Raw genomic sequence first — 26,804 nt, 5'->3', positions numbered from 1 at the left:
GTTGTAAATGGATCCTGAAAAATCCAGCTGAGCATTACAGTAATTGTAATTCTATTGGTTTCTATAGAAATAGGATTATCCTAACAGCCAATAAATCAATTTCCTCCTGGAACACTAATGCAATGAGAAGGGGCACCATTTCACTGTTATTTATAGAGTAAACAGCTTTTACACAATTTGCAATACCTATCAGAGTTTTATAGAGTTCATGAGATTTTTCAAGCATGTTGCCGCATAAAACCATCTCTGGCAATAAATTGTAGAGGAAAATGGGAAGGAGGGGGAAGCCATAAAGTAATGCAAAATATTTACCACCAGATGGCACGGTGGTACAGGTGCCGCCGTTCTGGCAGGGATGTCTCTCACAGGCATCGGGGTAGAGGACGCAGCCAAGCTTTAATTCCGTCAGGCCAACCACTTCAGCAAAGCTGCTGCGCTTGTTTTGGAGCGGCAGTTCGTTGTTATTTAGGACAACTGAATCCAGGCAACCCTGAAAGCCGCTCAAAACCTGCGTTGTTCTTTTGTCGGTCAGACTGCGGACGTTATCCACTTGGACCTGGGCGCCGAAGTAGACGGAGCTATCCGTGCTGAGAGTCTGGAAGTAGAGGGGGGCTTTGCGGCGCTCCACGTAGCTGTCATCCAGGGACAAGCTTGTGAAATTACGATTCAGCTCCAAGAAGACCGAATGCCAGCTTCCATCATTAACTGCCCTGCCAGAAATTCCCAGGATTCCCGGGCCACTTCCGCAGTCCAACTGGAACCACAATTTGCCATCGACAATCTGCGGGAGGAAAACAGAAATCAAGGTGCTTCAGGCAGTCATCTGTCTCGTAATATGCTCTCATGGAGAATCTGGAAACACAGAGGACTTCTAGACATTCTCTATACAGTGTTAAAGCTGCTCTCCTACGTGACACTAAAATAGCAAAAAGCTGTGCTTTTGTCATCAGCAAAAACCATAAGGTGAGAAATATCAGCCTACTTAGAATTTATCCAAAGCCAGTTACTGCAGCCAAACTGAAAATGCAGAAAAATATAGATATATAGATGGAGAACACAGGAGAGGACTAGGATAATTGTATGCCTCACTGAACAGGGCATGGACTGGAAGACCCATGTTCTGCTCTTGGTTCTGCTGCTAAGCAGTTGCGTCTGAGCAAATCCTGCCATCCACCCGTGTGCTGCAATTCTGCTCCTGGTAGTTGATGCTACCAAAAGGACAGTCAGGGCAAGAGGCCATCTCCGAGTGTTTGAGAGAGGTTTGTGGAAAAGTCAATGGCCACTACTTTCAGCTGGGGATGTTAGGTGCTCCACTCATGCACAAGTCCTGTGCCTCTGTAATCTTCTGGAGCATCTCAGTGAGGTGTGGATTTGTCCCTAAGTGTCATAAGATCAGTTTCTCTAAGTACAACAATAAGATTCTGGTTGACCAAAAGTCAGTTATTTTCCAAGGATGCTATGCTACCTCTTCTGCATATACATCATAGATGATATAGAATGGCTCCTAATTTTCTTCCTTTCTTGATATTTATCCTGGGTTCATGGCTTTAGAGGAATTGTTAGGATTTCTCACTCTCCCTCCCACCTCTCACCCATCTGAAGTCCTCATAAAGGAAAAAACTGTCCCAGCCTGCTGGGGCAGGCAAAGTGCGGAGTGAGGGAATAGTTATGAAGTGCTGCTTTCCTGATTAGCAGTTTATCCAAAGATTTTAGGTTTCTTTACCAGATGGCAGATAAGTTTAGAATGGCTGACAAGGCTGGAAATAATTTCTTATGACACATTAATTGGATTCAAGCTCTCCGAAAGCTCTTGCAATTATTTTACCTTTATGTCATGCTCTAGGAAGTATTTATTTCTGCAAACTCCATCTCAAGACAGTCCTGTCCCATTATTTATCCCCCTGAAAAGTTCAGGCGCTGTGTCCTTTTTCATCCTTCCCTGCAGCATACATTGTACTCTCACTGCTTTATCTGTAACACAACCCTACTGCTCTCCCCACACAGAGCAGAGTTGCCACAGCTGTCAATGCAAGAATCCCCCTGAGCTTTGGTGACCTGCTAAACTGGCATGGATACTGCAGATATGAGGACGCTGCATTGTGTCCATATGTCTTTGGACATTTTTGGCTGTTTCTGGTATGAATAGTCATTTAAAACTGTGTTAGTTAGAGACATCCCTTGGCATGTGTCTGAACTGGTGTTCAAACTCTTCTCTGCCAGGCTCTCTGATGTGGCTTGAAGGTAAATGGGATACTGTTTATCTACAGGAGCAGACTGTGCTGTTGAGTCATTACCAACATTTTACTGTCCTTGGAGGTTCATAAAACTACCTGGAGAAAAGCTAAGGGTAAAATCTCGAGTTCTAATGATCACTGGACTTTCATCTCCTTTCCAGACCTCAGTGTTTTGACCAGCTGAATTTGAACTGGGCTGTAACATCAAGCCAAGTCACACTGGGCAGTCGGTGTGTAAACCACACCACTCCACTCCTCCTGCAATTGCTTAGATGGAGTAGGCACAGAGATGCTAAACCTGTGACAAGCTCCTCATAAATGCCAGCTACCTACTTACTCTGCATGGCATGAGGAGTGTAGAGGGACAGATACGTAGAAGGAGCCAGAAGAGCAAGAATTAACTATGGAAAGAGGCTATTTTGAAGTCCTTGACCTGTAGGATGTAATGAAGTTGAGAAGAAGTGATGGCAATACAACATACTTGAGCGATGGATGTTGTTTGGCGCTCCTACAGCTCAATCAAAAAAGGCTAATGGATGTACAGAAAAATATGTCTGGATCATTTTTCATTAAAAAATCTTTTCTTCCAGGTTTTAAAACTTAGCTGTAAACTATTTCTGTAGATTGAAATTGGGTCTATTAAAGCATCTGCTCAGGAGGAATCTTGGTAAACAACATGCCCAGATAAACTGAGCTAGTTTCTCTCTGGAGATGGAGCAATAGTTTCTTTTCTCCCTGTGCAACAAAACAGTCCACAAACCTTGAAGGCACTGCTCAGAAAGTGTGGTCTGACTCAACAGGAATACAAATCAAACAGAAAAATACATGCCAACATATTACACTTTGAAAAACAGTCATCATCGGATAAGCAGTTAACTTGCTTCTTATTCAAAAGGTTTTTTCCTATGAAAACTGTTCTACTGATTGTGTATAATATACATATACCTCCCCTAAGACTACTTATACCCTGAAGAACCTATGCCTGCATGTCTATTACCCTTACTCACAGAACATGCTTTTCCAATTATCTTTATAAATACAACACCACATACGAGCACCTGGGATAAATATTATACCATTTGTATATGGGAAACGATGATCTGAAAGATTTGCCAATAAAATATGTTTTATACATCTTTCTCATCCACTTTTATTTTTTTTTTGCCAGCAGATGATCTGACACACACAGTAAATATATATTGTCTGAAAGATTATGTATGTTTCCTTCCTTGTATTAAAAAAGCAGTAGTAACCCCCACCTCAGGCTAGAGTGAAAGACGGAAAAGACCGTTCGACGCTTACAGTACTAGCCTGAGATATGATAGATATGCATGGGAATCCATACTCTGCAACACTCTTCCTCTGGGATCTCAAGTAAGTCATTAGTTTCAGGTCTCCATCAGTAAGGAAGGATAACGTCATTTCCATACCTCACACCAGTGCTTTATGGATACATACATTAAAGACTGTGACATGCCCAGATACCCCTAGCAATAGGATCATAAAAATATTTTCATTAATCAGAAGGTCACAGGCCTTGCTGTAGTAGGGCAGGGTGGAAATACTTGTCTCCTGCTCACCCTGTGCCTCTAGAAAGAGGATGAATAGGAACTGGTGAGGCTGCACCTCAAGTATTGTGTTCAGTTTTGGGCTGCCTGTTACAAGAAGGACATTGAGGCACTGGAGGGTGTCCAGAGAAGGGCAACGAAGCTGGTGAAGGGGCTGGAGCACAAGTACTATAAGGAGCTGCTGAAGGAGTTGGGATTGTTTAGTCTGGAGAAAAGGAGGCTGCGGGGAAACCTTATCGCTCTCTATAACTACCTGAAAGGAGGGTGTAGTGAGGTGGGTGTTGGTCTCTTCTCTCAAGTAACCAGTGATGGGACGAGAGGAAATGGTCTCAAGTTGCACCAGGGGAGGTTTAGATTGGAGATTAGGAAAAAAATCTTTAATGAAAGAGTGGTCAAGTATTGGAACAAGCTGCCCAGGGCAGTGGTGGAGTCACCATCCCTGGAGGTGTTCAAAAAACGTGTAGACATGGCACTTGAGGACATGGTTTAGTGAGCATGGTGGTGATGTGTTGATGGTTGGACTTGATGATCTTTTCCAACTTTAATGATTCTATGAACAGCTCGTGAGGAGTGGAGGTTGCAAAGGGCTCTGTCCTGCCTATTTAGCAGTTAGGCTGGGCAGGGAGGAGAAGTATCCTCCACTCAACAGGGCAAAACGACATCTCCACTCCTAAGCATGGACAATTCAACCATGATCTTTGATTCAGCAATTAATACCTCGTGTCTTCATGATTCCCTGTAACAGCCTGTGACGTCAGGGACACTGTTCAGTCCTCAAAGAGGGCTCTTTGATAAGAGCCTGAACCTTGCTACCAAGAAAAGCTGAATTTCAAGTTAACTTCTTATTAAATGAGGTACATTCAAGTAAATAGTATGGAAAACCAATGAATAGCCATTTCTGTTGTCCAGGCTCAGCAGTTATCCAGACAATAATCTCAGTGGGATGACTGGTCTCGTTGAGGACTGGTAGCATCAGACTCTCAGTTCAGGACTGAAGGTGTGTCACTGCTTTTTTCTCCACCTATGTGATGTAACACAGCAGAGAGCTTGAGTTACTCTGTCTCACAGCAGAGAGATGCAAACTCTGCACCCCCTTGCTAATGCAGCCTACAACACCAGCAGAGACCTTCTGCTCCAAAATGAAAGCAGAGAGACACTGCTTCATCCTCAATGGGCGAGTTATTCCCACCAAACCTCCACCTCTCAGAGCTTTCTGGGCTTAGTTACAGTATGTCTCGTTACAGCTATCAGGACAGGGAGATTAATGTATAGTTAAGCATATATGCTCTTACAGACACAACATTCCTCACCTGTAGAGAAGTACAAAGAACAGAGAAGGCTCCAAAAGCTGATGCAATCTGTTACATTTCAACAGCTTCATTCAATGAGGAAAATGGAGCCAAACACATATTGTAAATTATATTAGAATATTAGCCTGGCTAAGTTGTTTGGCTAACATCCATATTTGTGTATCAACATAGGTAATAAAATGATCAAATGGTTCTTCAGAGACCACCTTAGGCTCACATAGTCCATCTGCAGTCACACACCATGGATACAGCATGCTGACTACTAATCTATCTGGGGAAATATTTCGTTAGCCGAATTACATTTCAGGTTCGTTTGTGTAAAACGGTATATTTAATTAAAATATTACTCATTTCAACTCCAGCCATAACTGGGATCATATCCAAGCTTCAGTCTTATCCAGCGTAAGCCATGCAGCAGTAATGCATTAAAATGTATAATATACACTTAACTAAACCATGCTAAGTTTTACATTAACTGCCTGGATGGAAGAACATATGCTTGCCTTTTCTCATTTAACAGCTATATTTCTGGCATGATAGGAAAGTCTTTCTTTACCTATTATTAATCCTTTAAATTTCACAAACCAAGTTGAATCTCCATTATATTCCTTGGAAAAAAGACATACATTATGGAATTCTCTTCTGCAATGGCCTCGCAATGTTTTAAATTGTTGAATCCTACTTTTCCCAGATAGATGCTACATAGGAAAAAGGAAATGGTGATACCATTTTTGGCACACGTAATCTTTTCAAAGGGAAAAAAAAGGCCATCAACCTGCATCTCATTTTGCTCCAATTGTCTTAAAAGCAAGAGCACGTAACAAAAAAAACCCAAACAGCCAACCTCTCAAAATCGATGGACGAGTTGCTTTATTTGAAACAGCTGAATAAATAACACCCTTATTATATTGTATCAGCACAGTGTAGCTCGTAGGCTTTCAGCAAAGTAGTAGACAAGCAGTTTGCTCTATGGAATTGATTATTCATCCAAGAAGGATGCTGTATTATGATTATGAAATTTTTCCATCCCTGGAGTTATCACAAATGTATGAGCTCCCAAAATTAAGCTGGTCATTTAAACACTGAAAAACATATTGCAGCATTAATTTTTAAATAGACTGCAACAGAGGAGGCTTGCTTCAAAAAAAAATCAATGCCACTACCTGCCCCAACAGCGGTGTTTTCTGCCCCTTCTCCCATGGGCTCATACTATGTGGTTGGTCTGAATTTCTTCCACCTCTACCTTTGTTTGGAGCTCAGTGTTGGTGCTGGGCCCTCTGGTCCTAATCTGGCAGATACTTAAGTACATGCTTAAAATTAAGGTATATGAGTAGTTCAAATTGCCTTCAAATACAGGAAGTTAAGCAAGTGATTAAGTGCTTTGCTGGAGAGATGCCAGAGTGCTCAAAAGAGCACAGGATCCCATCCTTTATCCTCTATTTGGAAAGCTTCTCCTCATGTTTAATTTAATTGAAAGCAATGCTCAAATGATAACAACTTCACATTTACAGACCTCTAATTAATCTATGTAATGGCCTCATCTCTGAGCGCTTCACTACATACATACCTGGTTAAAAAAACCAAAACAAACAAAACACTAAAAAAGCCTTGCCTCTGGTTTACAAATGAAAAAAAAACCAAACATATGCTTAGAAAGTCTAAGGGTAACTTGCTTGAAACCATCTCAGTTAGGGATCCCAAAAGTACAGTTCATGAGTCAGCTGAAGAAACCTGCTACGGCTATGTCCCTTGAGCATAACGCCATTCATCTGTCATAGAGCACTTTTGTGAAACCTTAGTCTGATATTCCTCTGCTAAATGACCTTTACAAACAAAAGTCTAGCAATTCCTGATCTTTTGCGTGATGCCATTTCTTCAAACACCATGTTGAATGTAATACTTTATTTTTTTTTTAAGCCCTACACTTAAAGAAGCCAAGGGCTAGATCTGGGAAAAGGATGTACCCACTGCAACAGCAAATCCTGCCCTACCTCAAAGCCAAGCATGAGGCTCTGGGAAGGGAATTTTCTGTGTCTTTCCTTGTCTGATGCATGGGAGAAAGTGGAGCCCTTTCATCCATAACATCACATACAAGCCCCTGGACCTCTCTAATCAGACAGGTGAAGCAGCAGCTGTGTCTGAAGCACTCTACCAAGTGCAGCATGAGATGGGTTCAGAGCTGTAAATACTTTCCTAGAGCTAGGGGGCAAAAAAGAGCACGACCTGGAGGATGGGCTCTCAGATAGGAGCAGAGCAGCTGCAGCTCCTGTTGCTGCTCCTTCAAGTATTATTTTTTCCTTCCAGTATCTTTCAGAGCAAAATGGTAAGGTGATTGTGTGAAGTAGTGACTGAAAACACAGAATTCCTGCCCCACAACTAAAGACTCAACCCAGGTGACTGCAATGAGAGGGTGTCCTTTTTTTCTTCGGGCAGCAAAATCTCCCAACTTCAATCAGTTGCCTATGACCTGACCTGCTGGACTTCTTAATCATGAAAGTTTTATACACTAAACTCTAACAAAATAAATTCTTGTATCATCGCTCAAACTCCATTTCAGTCTGTCTTTGTACCATCTCCTATTGTTCTCAACTGGCCCTTTTCACCAGGGCCATTTGTTTTTTTCCAAGCATTTTTCAAAACTACAAAATTGCAAACGTTCCCTAATGATATAGGTTAAGAGCAACCACGATGAAGACTTTAAAGGTCTTCAAGCCTGCAGTTTAGTTTTGTTTTTTTGAACAAAAAAGTATACTGAAAATTTCAAACCGTGCATTTCTACACGTCTCAATGCAGAGCTTTATTGTCTTGTAGAATCTGAACAACGCTGAAAGTCCCCAGTGAATGACAGACAGTACTCCTGCTCATGAAATATTTCAGTCTAACAGCTATAAAATTATTTGTTGCCCATTAATAACTCATCTAGCCATTTTAACATTACCTAAGCATTCATCCAAAAGAACTCTAAAGATTGCAAATACACGCACAAAAGGCTCTGTGCCATTTCTCTCACTGCTGAATTATAGGACATGGCCAAGTTACAAAAGTCAGTATCTTCATCTTGTACCTTAGAGGCTCTAGCAGAAATACTGTATGTGCAGGCTTTTGGATGAGCCTAGCACTCCCTTTCCATCCAGCAGATACTTGCCATTCCACAGAAACCCAACAGAGAACAAAAATGCATGGTGAGCTTATCAATTAAACATTGGCTGGATATCAGTCTCCAGCTACCTCATGCCTCTCTCAACAAATAATCTTAATTCACAGAGTGCAGAAATCTTCACATTCATTAGGAGACACGTTCTAAGCCGTTTGTTTCTGGAATTAACTTGACAGCAGTGAGGGCATATCCTCTAACTGCAGGCATGGGCACAGGGGAAGAACAGCTATTTCACCATGCATCGTTTTGACTATATGGTCATACAAATGGCCAAATCTTACATCTCGTACAGATTGGCTGCTGCATGCAGACACACGTAATGTTCTTATAATGAACAGCACCCAGTGGAGCACTTTCCAAGTAAAGTACCACTAACAAGCTGCTTTTTTGATTGTTGTTTTTGCTGCTATTGTCGAAATGGCTGTTTTTCCCTGTTAGCATGAAACAGATTAGACTTCACCTTCTCAACCTACAGCTGAAGTGAGAACAACATTCCCCAAATCAAGAGCCAATAGAAAACATATAATCAAGAAAAACAACTGTGGAAAAGATAAGTTATTTTAATTACCTTCAGAATTATACAGGGATTCGCTCTGGTGTACATTATAATCCCATTGCTTTGCAGGGTTCGCAGACGGAGAGCCAACTTGAATTCCTCTTTCTTGCTATTTTCAGAAACCCGGTATTTAATGTAGCTATTCCCAGCAAAGCTAAGGGAAGTGTGGCCTGAAATAACCATTTTGAAAAGACACATGTTCTTTTAGTGACACATGCAATAATTCCTCAACTGTCAAGTTAATTAAAGAATTTATAGAGCCTCATTTATAATGAGAATGTCTTGGAAGAAATAAATAAAACCCAACTTTGATGAGAAAAAAAGCTGGCACTTACTACAAAAACATATTGCATTTGTTGGGGAAACTTGTTTTTCAGGGGGTGGAAGAAAGTTCTATTTTTCCATACTTATGAAAAAGAGAAATTTCTCCAAGTGTTCAGCATGTTTAAGATTACACACCCTTGGAGGCACCTATGTTGCCGCACTTATGACAGAGGGAGTCAGAGATGACCATGACTTCACCGGCTTCCACCTGGCTCTTCATATCCCAAGAAACAACACAACTGCAGAGAACTAACAAATGTCTTCAAACTTTCTTTTTGGGGTTGTGTAGTGTTTTCATTAATAAAGACTGGAATTTCAGTAATCTAAATAGTAAGCAGAAGAGTAAATTATAGAGCTTTGCCCATGGCAGGAAAACATCTGGCATAACAGACTCTATGAAAAGTTCTGTTTTCTCAACAGCCTGTTTCACTGGTCTGGGATTCAACCAAATCAGTGGGGATTTCTCAATGGAAACTGGAACATGGTTCTCATACAGCCCCATAGCTATAAAGACAAGTACTTTACAGGGCTTATGAACAGATATGCCAAGTGCCAGTGCTGAGAAGGGTTAAGCAGTACATCTGTTGAATTCAGTGGCACTTCTACCTAAAAAATGAGAATAGTGGCACTTTGTTGTTCAAGTATATCCCCCTTTACCACTGTGACATGCACCTGAGCATTCGCCAAGCTTTCCTGGTGGGCACTGGCAGATGAACGGTCTCCGGTTAGCTTCATACCCCACACACTGCATGTCCCCTGGACACGGCTTCTCCAGACAGGGATCATTCGACCCTGGGCAGAGTCCTCCTGCAATAAGTTAAATACTGTCAGGGATACAGCATAAAGCATGATTTTCAGTAATACAAGAGTAATGAAAGACAGTTATTGACCTCACACTTCAGTACAAGCAAAGAATGACTTAATAACACTAACAAAAAAAAATATAAAACCTTCACGGTACTTTGGACAAGTATGTAGCAAAACTGTTATGGTTCTTCTTCAAAGGCTGCCCTAAAACCCATGGCAATGTATTATAAAAACCAACTATTATGAGCAGTAACTGGTTTATAATTGGTGTTGTGACTCTCAGGCCAGTTATTTTCTCACAAAGCCTCCCATGCAGGGGATTTAGGGATATGAGAAAAGAAACAGCATGAAGCTATGCACTCCTTTTGCCCTAGCACACCCATGAGAAGTAAATTTAGAGAAGTAGAGTTCCCTAGGAAACAAAATAAGAAAAAGCCATTCCTGGGCTACAGAGTGACAGCTGGACTTTTCACCCTTATCCTGCACAGGACACGCTGTCAGCCTGATCGTATGGCACAGGCAAATTTGTCCCCATGTTACTCCTGACATTTCCGAGATCTCACATTCTATTATGCACCTTCCCCAGGCTGCCAGAACCTATCCTCCTTTTTCAGGTTGTGACTACACAAGTCCTGTTGCATCTGAAACTGCATATGTCCAGAAAAAAACAACAACAACAAAAAAAACAACCTAAAAAAAAACCCCAAACAAGTGGATTATTTGATCTGGATGCTAAGAACTCAAAGTGAAAAAATTTTGAAACTAAAAAATAAGTTTACCATATTTCTTGGCATTGCCTAAATGAAGAAAGAAGCAGCTTAATAGTCTAAGTAGCTAGTTGCAATTTATAATTATAAATTGGGCAAAAATATCCTTGTCCATTTTAGATGAGGAAGAACATAATTTGGATAAAATTATTTTGAATGCTAGTGTCAACTCTTCCCTAAACTTTTATTAGTATGGAATCTAATCTTGGTCAAGAATAGGTGAATTCAGAACTACTACTAACTTCCTAAGGGAAGTAATCTGAAGGGACAGATGAATACTGTGTTTTAAATTTGCTTAAAATACTGGTATGACACAATTACATTGAGGATCTTCAAAATCTCCTAAATACTTAACATTTATCGAGCTGAGCATGTCAAGGGCTTACTTTAAAGCCTGTCAATGACCAAGGAACTTCTTGCATTCCATGGGGTCCACGGGCTTTGGCTAAAACTTATTTATATAACTTCTAGTTTATGGTTGGACTTGATGATCTTAAAAGTCTTATCCAACCAAAACAATTCTATGATTCTAGAAGTGTATAAATAAATGATTTGATTGCCTTAATCTTAAAAGATTTGAAAACACTGTCCACAAGAATACAAAACACAATACAATGATTGCTGCTTAATATATGAATTCTTAGGAATATATGATTTCCACGCCAGCTAGCCTTTTCTTCGTTGCAATAAGGAACTTGGTAGATGCAGGGTCACCTTCTATCTTTGGACATCTGTATGTGGCTGCTATGAAAGTAACCTTTAAGTGCTGGAAAAAAGGCACTCCTGCCTTTCCTTCTGTCGATTTGCAGACAGAGCTCGGACAGAGGGAGAACGAGTTGCTGATGTTTTTAGCAATAAAAAGTCAGCACCTTTCTAACCATCACCTTCTGAATATTGGCAGTTCTTGTTTATTGCAGGGCCCTTATTGTACTCAAAAACTACTTTATTTTTTGAGCATATGTATTTTATTTACAATTTATAAAGGAAGAAATGAACCTGTCATAGAGTATATCTCCAAAGTAATAAAATAAAGGATCTTATTGCCCTCACACTTTAGTACAAGCCAAGAAGGGCTCATAGTAAGCACAGCTGAAATTACCTGGCATTGTAAGTATTTTCTGGAAACAGAAAAATTACTACTGTAGGTTTCAAAGTGGACATGGGCTGACTACAAATATGGCAAAGACTGTAAATGTCTTGCTTGATGTACAGCACAGTCAATTTAATCTTTAACATCCTCCCATCCTTTGTCAAACATTTGTTTGAGAGGTCTATGCAGTAAACGATTTACAGTACTGCCTGTAGCACTGTTAGAAAATGATGCATGGCAATCTTTATTAATCACTTTAGTAGGTAACATTAACAGGAATAACAGCTGCAATATACAGTCATACTTTAATTCTTATAGAATCAAGAAACAAATGTCATTTAATAGGGTCGGCACTGGAGAACTAGATTCTATTGAAATGTAATGTCTGCAGAATTTAACAGAGAATATGATGTTTTCTATAGCTTATTTTTTAGAAAAAAAACCCTAATTCTTTGGAATTCAATGGCAAGTAACAATTATTTCTTAAATTATAGCAGGTGGTTCAATATTCTATAGACTGCCTTGTATTTTCTCCTTGGTTCTTTTGGCTGTTTTAATTCATTCTTATGTGACAAATACACAGCATTCTGCTGTACACAGAATATATCTCTTCTCTGAACACACTTAAACCTTTTGTGAGGCTGTAATTCAAGTGAGCCTCTGTGTAGCTGACAGACAAGACATTTGGACAAAAGCCCCACAGCTTGTCAGTGTGCAGCAGAAAGGGGCACTGAGATTTCCAAATGTGGCTCTGCAAATTTTCACATCCCCTAACCTATGACCGTACTTTTGACATGAAGCAATAAAGCAATAGTTTACTTTTTTATCCACCTTTGCCAGTTATTTTACCTGATTCAAATTCTGATTTCTTCTTCAGAGTCATCCTTCCACAGTCAAAAAATATATGGAAAGGATCTAACGTATTTAGTGTAACTGTGGAGATACACTAAAGAACTGCTTATCCTGGCAGGCCGAGACTAGTTCTTCCAGTAAACTACAAGCAAATCAACTTTTTATTCATCCTGCTGCAGCAGGATTTCATAGCTGTCACAAAAGTTTTAAAATATTCAGACTTGGGGAAGAAATGCTTTACGCCTGTCTGTATGGTTACAAGTACATAAGCTACAAATCTGCATTATTGCATTGCCCTAGCTAACACACATTTTAAGGCTGATTTCACAACCATGCAGAGCAAAATTGTGAAATCGTTCAAAGTTACGTTGTCCACATCAAAGATTTACAGCCCGAGTTTAAATCAAATTATTCTAATGTTGCATTTCCACTCCAAAGAACAGTCTATTTACCATCCAATAAGAGATTCAAGAAATATGAATTTGAATTGATCTCTTTTTTTTCCGTAGGCAAGTCCAGACAATCCATGACATTCCCTTGAAAATCACATTGGTATTAACAAAGCTGTTCTCTGCAAGGTATTGGAGAGACACATGAGCTAGTGTCAACAAAAGCATAGCAGGAAAAGGTGGACTATCATCTTCAATTTAATTTCCCAAAAGAAGGTAAAAGTATTACAATCTCCCTACTCATACACTGAGGAAGAAAACACTCTCCCAGTGCAAAACGAGACATATATTTAATTCCCGTCCATCCACAGAAGGATCACTTCCAGTAATGTAAATATATTTTGAAAATTGAGTGCTTCAACAATTTTAACCTGGCCCTTATGGTATTTTGTGTTTTTCTGTAAGTTCATTCTTGTGAATCTATATAATCATCAAAAAACGAGTCTGTTTCTCTCAGTTGCAGAAAAAAGCTTGAAAGGTGAGTCCTGAAAGTCGAAGTCCCAGAAAGCAAAGAAAGCAAAGCTTCAAACTGTTACCTTTAAAACAGTGTAATAATTAGCTAAGAGGGGACGGAGGACAATCAACTCACAAGCTGCAATTTGTTTTTATTTTTGGAACACGATGACCAGGTATTGTAAGCAAACATTACCGTATACATACCAGTGCAGATATCACAAGCTTTTTTCTGCACAAGTCAAACATGGGTTTCAGTTAGCACAAGTACGCCTGGAAAACTGTGTGTCACACACTAGTATGTCCTAGTGAATCAGATTTTCTCCCAGTTTTAGAAGAATTGAGACATTTGACCTCGTCCATCCACTCCTTGATCACAGCTTCTCTTAAAACCCCTTAATGGTAAATCACAATTCCCACTTGCCTCAATTCTACATTCATGCCTCTACTTCATGCTTCAGCACTCCAACATTTTATATGAGATTGTCCTTCTACTCCACTCTCATGAGACCCCACTTGGTGGAGCACTGCATCCAGTTCTGGGGCCCCCAACATAAGAAGGCCATGGACCTACTGGAGCGAGTCCAGAGGAGGCCACCAGGATGATCCAAGGGCTGGAGCACCTCTCCTATGAGGACAGGCTGAAAGAGTTGGGGTTGTTCAGCCTGGAGAAGAAAAGGCTCCAGGGAGATCTTATAGTGGCCTTCCAATACCTGAAGGGGTTACAGGAAGGCTGGGGAGGGACTTTGTACAAGGGCAGGTAGTGATAGAACAAGGAGTAATGGCTTGAAACTGGAAGAGGGCAGATTTAGATTAGATATTAGGAAGAAATTCTTTACTGTGAGGGTGGTGAGACACTGGCACAAGTTGCCCAGAGAAGTTGTGGCTGCCCCCTCCCTGGAAGTGTTCAAGGGCAGTTTGGATGAGGCCTTGAGCAACCTGATCTAGTGGAAGGTGTCCCTGCTGATGGCAGGGGGGTTGGAACTGGATGATCTTTAAGGTCCCTTCCAACCCAAACCATTTTATGATGACTCTATGATGATGAGATTGTGCATTCTCAGTGTGGGCCTTAAAATGGGTGATATTCACAGGGAGAAACATCTCTCCTTACACAAGTGCAATGTGAAAAGGACTCCAGTCAAATTAAGTCTCTTTAATTTTTCTGCAGCTTTTTTGTTCCCAAGCAAAGGCAAGACACCTTCAATCTTTTTGACTATCTTGTCAGGACAACTCAAGGTTCATTAGTATGTGTATGCTTCCTGAAAATGTGGTATTGTACACATAGGAATTGGGTTCCTGATCCCCACTCCTGTAAAACAATTAGGACTCTTTAAGGCGCAACATGTGCTCTGTATTAGCAGAGGACATAGACCACCTTTTAAGATTAGGTCCTATATTAATAGTAGATCTTATAATGCATCATAGTCTATGATTTCCTTTGTCAGAACATTCACAAAATGCTAGAAGTGGCTTCACAATGTCTGAATTGCCTGGTTTTGTGAGAAAGTGGTCCAAGACTGCTATTCACTTGATTAAATAACGTGAATGTGAGCGTCTGCACTTCTGCTGAACACTTCTGGGTCTATTAGAAAAATTCTTTCAAACTATTAAGCCAGAACCATATTAAACACTTGAAATGGAATTCATCTCATCTAACTTTAGGGCATGATTCATCCGACTGATTTTAGACATCTAGGGAGAGATGTATCACATCATTAAAAAGACCTCATTCTTTCCACTGTCTGAAAATGGGGCCTGGAGTGACCAGCTCAGATGCAGATATGTACTCACATTTGTCAAGATTATTTCAATTCATCCCTCTGCCATAAACATATTAATGTAACCTCACTGTTGTAAGATTATAATGCAGAATAACTCCATAGCAAAGTAGCCCCAACAAAACCTACTTCTTCCCTGCATCTTTGTCTCAACACAAAATAATTACATTCCATCATGAAAATATAAAAATACAAAATAGATTTTTTCCGTGTGAAAAATGAGAATGTCATGAGAACTATTTTACATGAATATATTTATTCCGGTCCTCTTATCTTCCTTTCTTACAAGCACTGACAGATGTTTGCATTCCTCTCGTCATGTGATGGGAGATTGGCAATCTCATAACCCCTATAGCCACAGTGAAACAAACCCCAGTTTGTTATAATATTTTTCATACAGACACAAGTAGATGAGCCAGAAATCTAAGGAGACAGTCTGTTATTGGAAAACTCTTTAGTTCAATTTTATTGATTTTAAAGACTTAGATTGATGCACCTGAACTTTCAAACTTATCCTTCCGGAGCTGAGCTGCTGAATCTCTAAAGTTCACCCCGTGCCTGCTTTAGTCTCCTTGCATTTTCATGTTAGATAACTCCGTTTGCTCACAAAGGTAATCTAGGTAAGTTATGCACAGCTGGCATGCATAAATTGTGCATATCTGTGACATCTGCCAGTGGGAAAAACACTCCAAGTATGATACATATTTCAAGAATGAGTGAATTTGTTCAAACTCAAGCTTTCTGGGTCATAATTGAATCAGATCTCTGGAAACATATGCAATGTTTTAATGGCTTTGTCAAAATTCAAGCTATTAATATTTACTGGACTGGATCATGAAATATCCTAGTAACAAAAGAAGTATAATACTACCATAATACTTTTATTGTCCTGATAATATCTTGCTAATGCTGTCTTGTTAAACAAGCCAAAATAAATTTATTCCAGTATTTTGTGTACTTTTATTGACTTGCTGCATTTATGTCCAAGTAGAAGAACTAATGATCAAAGAAGTACTTGCATTTTTCTAACTCTTTTACTGGGTCTAGTCTTGAGCCTTCATGAAAGCAAAACTTTACATACATTCTTTAATTAATGTACCCTCAGAAGTCTGTGTTACCTCCTATGTGATAAAACACAGTGTGTGTCTCTGTATTTACCTAAATACCAAGACATTTCTTGTAGCTTCTTTAATTAAAAATGGTAGATGAGGCTGAAGGATTAACTAATGTGGAGAAGGGCAAAGCATGGATTTTTTTACTTCCCCCTAAGATATCTTATATATGTGCAAGTAACAGGCACCAAGACTTACTCTTCTCTGGTGGCTACGTCTAAATCAGCAGCTCTGGACATTTTTGTTACAGGTTGGATGGTGGACTGGACATGGACAATGTCACCCCAAGTCCTGTGGTTCACCTAGGGGAAATGAGCACGTACTGGCTCGAACAGGAGCTGTGGGAACCCTTCCAGCTTTCCAGCTGAACTGTTCTCATACAGCAGTCTTCGAGGGCATGATGAATGGTCCAGAGGGTAGGGAACACCAACAGTCTGAAGAACCACACTGCCTTTCCAGCAGCCTGCCATGTATTTTGAGGATTGACTGGTACATGATAGAAAAATTTGGAAATCATTATCCCAGCTGAATTTTTGTGATTCCAATGCAGACTTGCTGTGCAGGGAGGACGAGGGAGAGAGCTGCTGGATCAGAACTGTACTGCATTGCAAAAACCATTTTTTGGAATTAAGCTAAGGGATTATGAGGCAGATCCACTTACTATTAGTATCTGAAGAGAATAATACATCATTATTGACTTTACTAAGTAGTGAAATGAAATTATAAACAGTGAAAATTTTGGCTGCGAGAAAACCAATTTCTGACAGTGAGGGCTATCACTATCCCCATGGAGATGAGGATTTGTGATTTCTTGGTACGAAAATGAGACAAAGCTATGACTTAAGAGCATATAAAAGTGTTTTGCAGACAGTGCTCCTGCATGGCTCCTAGGCTCGTCTGGAAGATATTACAGCATTGTCCCTTTTAAAATTGGGAAAATCCTTTATTTCAGAGCTTTTCATGTGTAACAAAATGCCAACTATTGTTATAATAGATATACCTGTTTGAAAGTTTTAACACTATTACTTAAAAATTGACTAGATAGTCTGCTCTTGAATGTACATGAAAACACCTCAGATGCAGAATTCAGGTATTTTTGCTGAACTGAACTTCTATGGCATTATTATTCATGAGCCACAGGAGACAATGATTTCTGGTTAAGTTTTATGCAATTTATGCCTATTTTCATCCCCGTTGAAGTTGACAGTAAGAGATGAAGGAAGTCCTGCTGACTGCTGCAGAAACAAAGGTTGGTTACTGAAAGACATGGCTGCTGCATTCTTGTACTGCTCTCTGTGTGTGCATGTGTGCGTGTGTGCTTAAGATGAGGGAGACTCAGATGTATTGATTTTACAGCAGCTTTTTTCTCTACTCTTAAATGAAGTGGAATGAGGAGCAAATAGCCTGGCAAACAAAAGAAACAGCACTATTATTATAACTGCCTGAGGTTTTATACTCCAAGTGCAGAATCAAAAGGAAGATTGGCTCTCAAGTCTGTCATATATGCCCATGTGATGTCTCTGCCAAAACGTGGAACAGCCTGAAACCCAACCAAAACCCCACCCTGTCACCTACTGTAGCATTACAGGTCAGGAATAGTGCTTGCCTGCAGTTACTTAATAAAATACTTCATTGGTTTCCATGCCTCTCTGCAAAAATGGGACTGGAAAAGGCCTTTCCACCTGCACTGCTTAGGTCAGAGGTCCTCCTCCCTTGGAGACTGCTGGTGCATTGCTGCAGACCTGGCAGTTCTGCTACAGTCACACTCCAGGTTTACCCCAGTGGTGGCACTGAGGGGGTAGGAAACCACATCCCTCCATCCCCTCTCCCTTCCTCTCCCCTTCCTTCCCCTCCCCTGGAAGCTGGTTGATGGCTCTGTTTATGGAGCCTCCAGGAAAGCGGTCTTTGTTGTAAAAGGCCAAAGTTCATCAACTTCCATTTACATCAGTAAACATGAACAATTCTTCCTGAGCCCAAGAAATCAATTCCCACAATACATCAGCCAGTCATGCTTTAACAGACTGAATTGAAATGCCCCTTCTCATCTGCATCAGAGGAATAAAACTGATCCTATCGCACAATGTGTAAAGATGGGAGGGGAAGAGGGAGCGGTACTCACCATTGCACATGCAACGCGCATTCCTGTAGAAGCGGGGACACACAAAACTAATTCGTGCTGTGCTATAGGTCATCAGGGAATGCGAATCAATAGATAGACTTTGCTCACAGTGTTGTTCCTGACAATCCAGTCCAGAGCAATTCTTCTCCAAGATAGCAGAAATACGAATCACATTTTCCAAATGTCTCCTTGCATTGGTAAGCTTCTGAATCAAATAGGCAGGCTTATAGAAACCACTGTTGTGCATCTGAACTGCAAACAGCATGTCAAGCTGATTGCTGCCTGCCACCGGCTGAATACTGATGATGTGTAGGCTGTCTTGTTTTTGGGAGAGCACTGCGTTGCGTAAGGTACGCCTGAACCCATGCATGTGGAGGCCCACAAAGTCTTCTGGGGAAACATTCTCAAAACGGATGGTGACTGTGTTCTGCAGCATTTCTTGTAGCAATTGCTCAACGTGGACCACAACATCGATGGGTACCTGGAACCGGCCATCACTGACAGAGACATTCAGGACATACTTGCCGTTATCGAGCCCTCCAAGAGCAATGATCTTCCCATCATGGCTGTTGACCTTGAACAAACTTTTCTGCTCTGATTTTAGCGTATATGTGAGGACATCGTACACATCCTGATCTGTGGCATGAATTTTCCCAATGACTCCCCCCGGGAAATCATCTTCCATGGTGACAATGAAAATCTCCAGTGGAATGGCAGTTGGTTTGTGAATGCTCTCTTCAATAACCCTCACCTGAACATAGGTGTGGGAAACCTGCTGAGGTCTCCCAGAGTCCTTTGCCTAGTGTAATTTATAAAAAAAATAAAAAAGAAAAACCAAAATAAGACACACATAGGACACAGAATACAGCCAAACACCGTAACACCTTGCTAGGTATATTTTCACAGCATCAGTAATTCTGAAGACCTCTCAAGAGAACTTCCCAAATACAACTGCAAAATATAGATGTAAAGAAATGTCTCAGCCATTTCTAGCAGTGGAACTTACAAACTCTTTAGGGAAGCACAGATATCTCATCTAAGTGGATTGCAGAGAGAAATGTGTCAGCAGAATGTCTCATTACTCAAACTGAAATGTTCCCAGGATCCCATAGCTATCACTTGTCCTCTTCATGACAGAGCCATCTGAATGTGGTATATTCTGCACCAAATGGAGTTTGGTCTCACTTCTACCCTGGAAAGGAGACTGAATCCCACTGAAATACCAGCATCAGTTTCTGCATTGCTTGGTATGCTCCAAAGTGTTTCAGACCCTGCCTCGTTTGTGTGGATGTGAGGGAGTTCAGAATTTTTCTGCAGTGCTCTGTACTACTTTACCTGAAGCAATCAAGAAACATGCTTGAAATAAATAAAATTTATAACCCTCCAAAAATGAAAAAGGGTGCTTGTACTGTTACCAATGATAAAATATGAGAGCAGTACTGCACTTGGACAGATGACTATATGACCCAGAGCACGTATGATGGCATCATTTGCACTTTTTTATAGAGAGTAAAAGAGCAAGTATGACAAAAAAACCAAGGCCATCTTGATAGAAAGGTGTGCAAACTTGAATCAGCGTCCTTTCTTGCACTAAGAAAAATGTTTCATTTAAGTCACTATTAAGATATACTGCTCCACACATACATTTGCTCCAGAGAAGAACAGAAGACTAAACTACCACAGGGTAGAGATGTTGCACACATTTAAAGATCTTCATATTTGGACATGGGGAGGAAAATTTACAAGCAAAAGAGAAAAAAAAAAAGGTAGGATGGCAACAGTAATACGCATATTGCTAGGAAAGCTTTAGTATCTCTAAGACACTCCAAAAATCATTCAACCTCACTCCTAACAATCCTGGGTAGAGTATCTAAAAAAAGATTTTATGTATTCATGCACATACATACACAGAGATTACACCCCACTCCACTTTCAATTTTAACATTACTTTTTAATAAAACTAACACAGAGGAGGAACCTGATGGTGGAAAAGAGAAAGCAGCACTCTGGCACATAAGAATGGAAATAAACATTTCTATGGTCTATACACAACAGGAAATGATAAAATATGTTTTCACTGCAGAAATCCCTAAAGAAAAGAATACTGGGAGGAATTAGGCCTCCACAATCCAACAGTGTGGTTTTCTGAACATGTTAGTGCATCTCAGACATTGTGGTCTGTCTAATATTTCCTTTGTATGACATACTTGGATCTGTATAGCTAGGGGATGCTGCTCAAATTTAATTCTCATGCCCAGTTTTGGCTATACAGGAACATTGGCTAGCAAATTGCCTGAAATCAGAGTATTTTAGGATGAAGGCATGGTAAAAATGAAACATGAGGTTTTTTTATTTTCCTACAAGGCTCAAAAAATAGGTTTCAGAAATATTAAATGGCAAACTTGTAAAACTTTACTCTAATTAGCATCAGAGCTTGTATTTTTTGAATTGTAACTAACTGAGGATGTTACTGCTGTGAACAGCACTAAATGTTCTTGTAAGGGAGCACATAGGCTGTACTTAGAGAAATCAATCCCAGCAAAGCAAGTGGAGGAAGCCTGCATTTCAGACTTAGCTGATAGGACCATGTCCCATTGCAATGAAGAGGTGTAGTTCATTCCCTAGACTTGCATATTTACTAAACTCTACTATATTATTTCTGGCAGGCCTGAGAAATGTGAACAAATTACTTTTGGATTTACAGTTTTTTGTAATCAAAATTACCCTGGTTACAAAGTTCTTCAAGAATTATTCTAAAGCTAAGTTTGATCTGGGCTTCTATTGCATGTCTTATTTTCACATTCTTTAAAAGCTAAGTTGACCTTGGAAATGTGATTTCATGAATTCTTGGTAGGCTTCCAAAAATTTATGGTTAAATTTATGACTTAAAAGCAGAAGTGATTTTCCTTCCTAGAACAATATTTTGATGTCACTCTTTCTGTGCTGTATTTATATGTACATAAAGTATTTTTGCTTATTTTCCTCGCTTAGCTACAGGAAAAAAAAAAAAAAAAAAAAAAAAGAAGAAAAAAAGATGAAAATCTTAAATCATAACGGCCACTGCTCAGAAAATCCATTTCATGCAGAGGAAATTGGAAAGGTGGCTGGCTACCTATTTATATGAAATTAGGTTTAAGCACGTCAAAGGAAATACACCATACTGTGCACTTGTAAACTGGAATGCGTGGCATTTACTCACAGAATACAGTCCATTAAAATCAACCCATACAGGCAATGTACAGATGACGTACCACTATGAGGGGTTTTTTGTTTTTTTTTTTGGTGCAGATGCAAAAATCAAGCCGTACCTGCACGCAGAGCACATATTCGGTTGCAACCATGTGCTTGAAGATGACTGCAGATCTCAAGATGCCGTGAGGGTCCAGAGTAAACTCCTCCTCTTCATTGCCAGTGAGGATGGTGAAGGTAAAAGGGGGGCCATTGTGAAAAGAGTCTTTGTCTGTCACTACCAGCTGCAAAATGCTTGTTCCCACTGGTTTATTTTCCTTTACACATATACACAGCATACAAAGAAAAGGATTAAAATGATACACATCACAATCATAAACCATCACGTTTCGCTTTTGAGAATATTCAACTGAATGCTCTTTGCCCAAGATGGCATTTCCCAAGCAGTGGTTATGTGACACCGTTTACGCCCCATGGACTGGTAGCAGAGATAGAGGTACCCACCACATCTCCAGGGACTGATGAGCTCTGCCTCATACTGTGTCAGGTCAGGACTGACTAACCATTAAGACTCACGCCCTGAGCAAGGTGTAAAGAAGTGCGAACTCAAACCAGCTCAGACTTTTTGAGGCCAGAGCACCTGGTGCAGCAGGGATGAAGGGTGAAATGTGCGACAGATGCTGAGGTTAAGGAGCCTCAGCAAACAGAAACTTACCAAAGGCTTAAGAAAGACGTGTTTATACTTTCCTTTAAATAAGATCACTCGATACATCTTCTGCAGATAAATCATCAAAAGCCACTTAACTGAAACCAAATGTTTTCATATTTTAAAAGTCAAAGAAGTTTTTGATGTGCAGGATAAACTTACTTGAATTACAGCTGTATAGTTAGCTGGAGTAAATACAGGGCTATTATCGTTCACATCAGAAATGTCCACGTTGACCGTCACAGATGAAGACAAAGGAGGGGTGCCGCTGTCTCTTGCCTGGATAACTAATGAATAACCAGATATCTGCAAAAAGGTGAAAACATTAAATCATTGTGAAAGTGGTCCTAAATTTTAACTCCTGTTCTTTACATCCAGTGCACCAGCTACCACATTCTAAGGTAAGATGTTTGGCCTCATTACCTTCCCTACCCTTAGTATAACATTATCCTGTTTATTGCCTCACTGTGTCCCAACTTCTGTTTTATAAGGCTATCAATAAACATAAAAGCTTCACTGTATTAAAATAACTGTATCAGATGACACATTCCTGAAACAAAGGGGCAGACAAAAAATAAATGATGGAAAATATCTAAACTCAGCCGTTACTACTGTAACTAACATTTTCATCTCTCCTAGGTGTCAGCTGGGATATGTGACCTGATGCTATTTATCTTACGGTTGGTTTCCAGGATATTATATAAATTGCTTATTAGAGCCAACCTCAGTTTGACACACACTGTTTCTAACTTGGTGATGGAGAACCAAGAAGAAGTTCAGAGGCAGCTGGCTTAAACACACTGGAAAACATTTGGGACTACTAGAGACAACAGTCTTTGTAGCAACAGGATATTATTCACCATTCAGTAGAAGATAAGGGTTTTTTGAGCCTACTTGTTTGCAACAGACACAAACTCCTCAGCACGGTGTGGGCAGTTCAGCACATCACCCATGGGCCCTCTACACACATATGTGCCCATGCATGAGGTGTGAGCATATGTGACAATCTGCAAAAGCTCTGTCTATGCACAGCTTATGGATGACAATTTGTTTTTATGAACTGCATCCTTATGTCAGCTTCTCTACATCTTACAACTGCTTTTTACTGTATACAGCAGCTCCATGCTTCCCAGGGAGAGCTGCTGACATGTCCTCCTGTGAATCCTTCTAAGGGAGTGAGTAAAAGTAGGAGGAAATCCAAAGCCATTTGAAAAATGAAAGCCATTTGGATAGGAGGGAGGAGTCCAGGTTAAGTGTATGAAACAAGGAGGCTTTTCTGGGATGTGAGACTGACCTAAAGAAAAAGGAAACAGTTTTCTTGGGGGTTTTAGGAGAAAGACTGCAATTTAGTGGGGGCACAGAGAAACAGGACAGATGAAGAATCCTGAACTATGGGAAATCAAGAAGCTAAGGCTGAGAATTATTTTTTTATTAAATTAAAAAAAATATTATTTTTTTTTTCCCTTTTGAGCTGTGATTTCTACTGTTAAAGACAAGACTGAGAGTTTTGTGGGATCTTTCCCAAATTTTGTCTGTTTTTCTTTTCATTTCAATGTACCCTAGAAAGGTAGATGGCAAATGTCATGGTTTCTATGTGATTACAGCTCTGCAAATGAGTTTCCTTAAACCACTGAAACCTGGGAGTCAGCACTGCCTTTGGGGATCTACAGCAGATGGGGCACCATGTATCATTTTCCCTGAAGGGGTCAGAAACACCTGTGTCTAGGAAATGTGCCAAGGAAGCAAAGAAAAAGACAATATCCCAGCTTATTTTAACCCAGTGAAACTTTGGAAAATGCAGATCTAACAGAGCTGGCATTAAACATGTATACACCAGTGAGGGTGAAAGTGTGTGTCTGAATGCAGATATACATGAGTGCACTTCAGAAACTAAATAAAAACATATTAAGAAATTAAGCTTGTGTTATTTAAGAGAAATATATTACAGCAAATTTGTAATATGCACAACCATTGTTAATTCCCTGTCCTTGACAATCTGTGGTAAAGTTATTCTGCCATAAACACTGTCAATTTAATCCTGCTTCTGTAACAATACAGAAAGGATATTATTCACCACTGTTTTAAGCAGCAGCAGCCCTGCTGCCAGTAGAGAGCTTTTCCAGCTGAGCCAATATTCTGAGGACAGCAATCAGCTTCCCCGGTTTCATGGATGCTCTGCTCGGAGGCAGGAGGCATGGATTTCTTTGTGTGTTGCAAGACTTTTGAAGCCATGCAGCATCCTCCCACCCTGCTAGTAGCACAGGCAACTGTATTTGTTTGGTTTTTTCCAAAAGCTGCTAATTGCTAGCTATGGCAAAAAAGGTGATAAATCACCCTGAATGAATAACCTAGTGAGCAAACAAAACAGCAGAATCTGTTTAATGAAGCACTCTTTCACTTTTGGTACAGCCTGGCCACTTCATAACATCACCTCCCCAATGACATGTTTTGCAGAGCGCTAATTAATGGCTGAGGTCTCAGCTCGGTGCTCGGTGCCACAATCTGGAGTATGTTGTAATCACTCCGTTGCACACACTGCCGCACGTGTGCACTTGCACACGCAGCTTATTAACACAGCATCAGCTGCTGGTGGCACCTCACGAGAAATCCAAGGTTGCTTTTTTCCCCAATCTGGCCTCAGTTGCTGTGTTGGTGCAGGATGGGAATGCTAGCAGAGAAGTTGGCTTGTAGATAGGATTGGGGTGGGAAGCAGTGGAACAACACTAGAAAGACCTGTTGGAGCATCTTAGGCTGATTGTGGCATAGTATAAAAGAAGCTTCTTCAAAGCAAACTATCAGAAGAATTGGGATCAATACACATCTGTAAATCTTTGTAAGTTAAGAAGTCACACATGTCTTACCCTTTCTCTATCCAATTTCTTTTTAACCTTCAGAAGTCCCAAAACAGGATCAACTGAAAATTCATTGTCTCGATCCCCATTCACTATGGAAAAATGAATCTGGCCATTGGGAGGACTGTCCAGATCTTCTGCTATCAACTTTTTTGGGAGAAGAGTAAAAATTAGAAAAACAAATATTAAGCCATCTGTATGATACATTAATTGCTCAACACCCCAAAAAGTCAGACTTCATATTCCATCAGACTAGTTACATCTGAACTGCACACCTCTACAGCATCAAGCCAAACATCAAGCCAATCAGTGTTTGATAGGAGGTTCCACTTGGACCTTTTCAAAATTCTAGCCTTAAAACATACACAATATTTTAATCTTAATATTCCATATAACACTTTATTTCTGGATCCACAAGATCCAAGATGAGAGTATTGTGAGGTTTAGGTGGGGCACACTGCATGCCAGACTACACAGATAATATGTATTTCACTGAAAAGTTGAATTCTGCCCTTCCAATAAAACCCACTTGTTTCTAGCTGCCTCATGAAATGCAATGCCTTAAACATGTCAGTGTTCTTTGACAATATATTTGGGTTAAAAAGAAACAGCCAGTACCACTACTGCTTTCTTTCTGGGGGCAACTGGCGGCAGCTTGGAAAGCAGTAGCAGACACAGAGCATTGGCTAGAGAACAGTTTGGCTGATTGAAGATGCAGGAGTTATCATTATTAACTGGTGTTATTAAAAGTCATGTGGCACAGGGCTTCATCCCACCTAAATGCTGCCTACAGCCTCGCTCACCATTATCACCGAATCACCGATGGCGGCATCCTCGCTGATGACTGCACTGTAGACCACCTGGCTGAATTTTGGTGCGTTGTCATTGACATCTGTCACGTTTACATTCACAGTCGTCACAGCGCTCAGGGCTGGAGTACCTCCATCTTTTGCTTCCACTACTAAGTAGAAATCCTTACACGATTCATAATCCAAAGCTTCAAAAATGGAAATTGCTCCTTTGAAGCAAGGGAGGGAATGTCAACAGTCAGCAAAAAACAAATAATGCTACGGACTAAGGGATTTGACTGTAGTAAACAGTACAGTGTGTCATTTATCACCATGGCACACATACAAAATATTTTGTTCTAACAGTAACACTGCCCAATCCAATAAAAATATTTGGTCAGGTTTCTACTGCTGTCTTTTGATTAAAGAATGATGCCAATTGCACTTGGGTTGCCTCTGCAGAAAGGACCTTCACAAGATATGAAGCAAGTAATGGTTTATAATGAAAATACTTTTTATTATATGAGTGTCGTAGACAGAGAAGTGGGGGCCATATCCACCCATTCGCCTGGGCTTATGCACAGAGCCTGTGGGAGAACTGGATGCCGGCTCTGGAAATCAGCCCTGACAAGTCAACAGAAATTCACTCCCACGTAATTAACTTCTCATGAATTAAATACAAATGAATGGGGT

General features: G+C 40.3%; 1 protein-coding gene across 1 annotated transcript in view; it reads right to left on the bottom strand.

The window, feature by feature from the left end:
* The window catches only part of FAT3 (FAT atypical cadherin 3), a gene marked incomplete at its 5' end in the record, with an annotated part of 131,010 nt that overhangs the window by 21,179 nt on the left and 83,027 nt on the right, over window positions 1-26,804 (bottom strand). The window contains 8 exons of the mRNA XM_029086072.1: window positions 313-781; window positions 8,838-8,995; window positions 9,822-9,956; window positions 18,577-19,375; window positions 21,885-22,082; window positions 22,634-22,777; window positions 25,333-25,470; window positions 26,127-26,341. Of these exons, the coding sequence (XP_028941905.1) occupies window positions 313-781; window positions 8,838-8,995; window positions 9,822-9,956; window positions 18,577-19,375; window positions 21,885-22,082; window positions 22,634-22,777; window positions 25,333-25,470; window positions 26,127-26,341 (2,256 nt within the window). The remainder of the gene's footprint in view (window positions 1-312; window positions 782-8,837; window positions 8,996-9,821; window positions 9,957-18,576; window positions 19,376-21,884; window positions 22,083-22,633; window positions 22,778-25,332; window positions 25,471-26,126; window positions 26,342-26,804) is intronic.

Source organism: Antrostomus carolinensis, unplaced genomic scaffold (genome assembly GCF_000700745.2).
Source record: "Antrostomus carolinensis isolate BGI_N321 unplaced genomic scaffold, ASM70074v2 scaffold1007, whole genome shotgun sequence".
Classification (NCBI taxonomy): Eukaryota; Metazoa; Chordata; class Aves; order Caprimulgiformes; family Caprimulgidae; genus Antrostomus; species Antrostomus carolinensis.
Note: the sequence above shows the minus strand (reverse complement) of the source record. Positions and strands in the feature narration are given on the sequence as shown.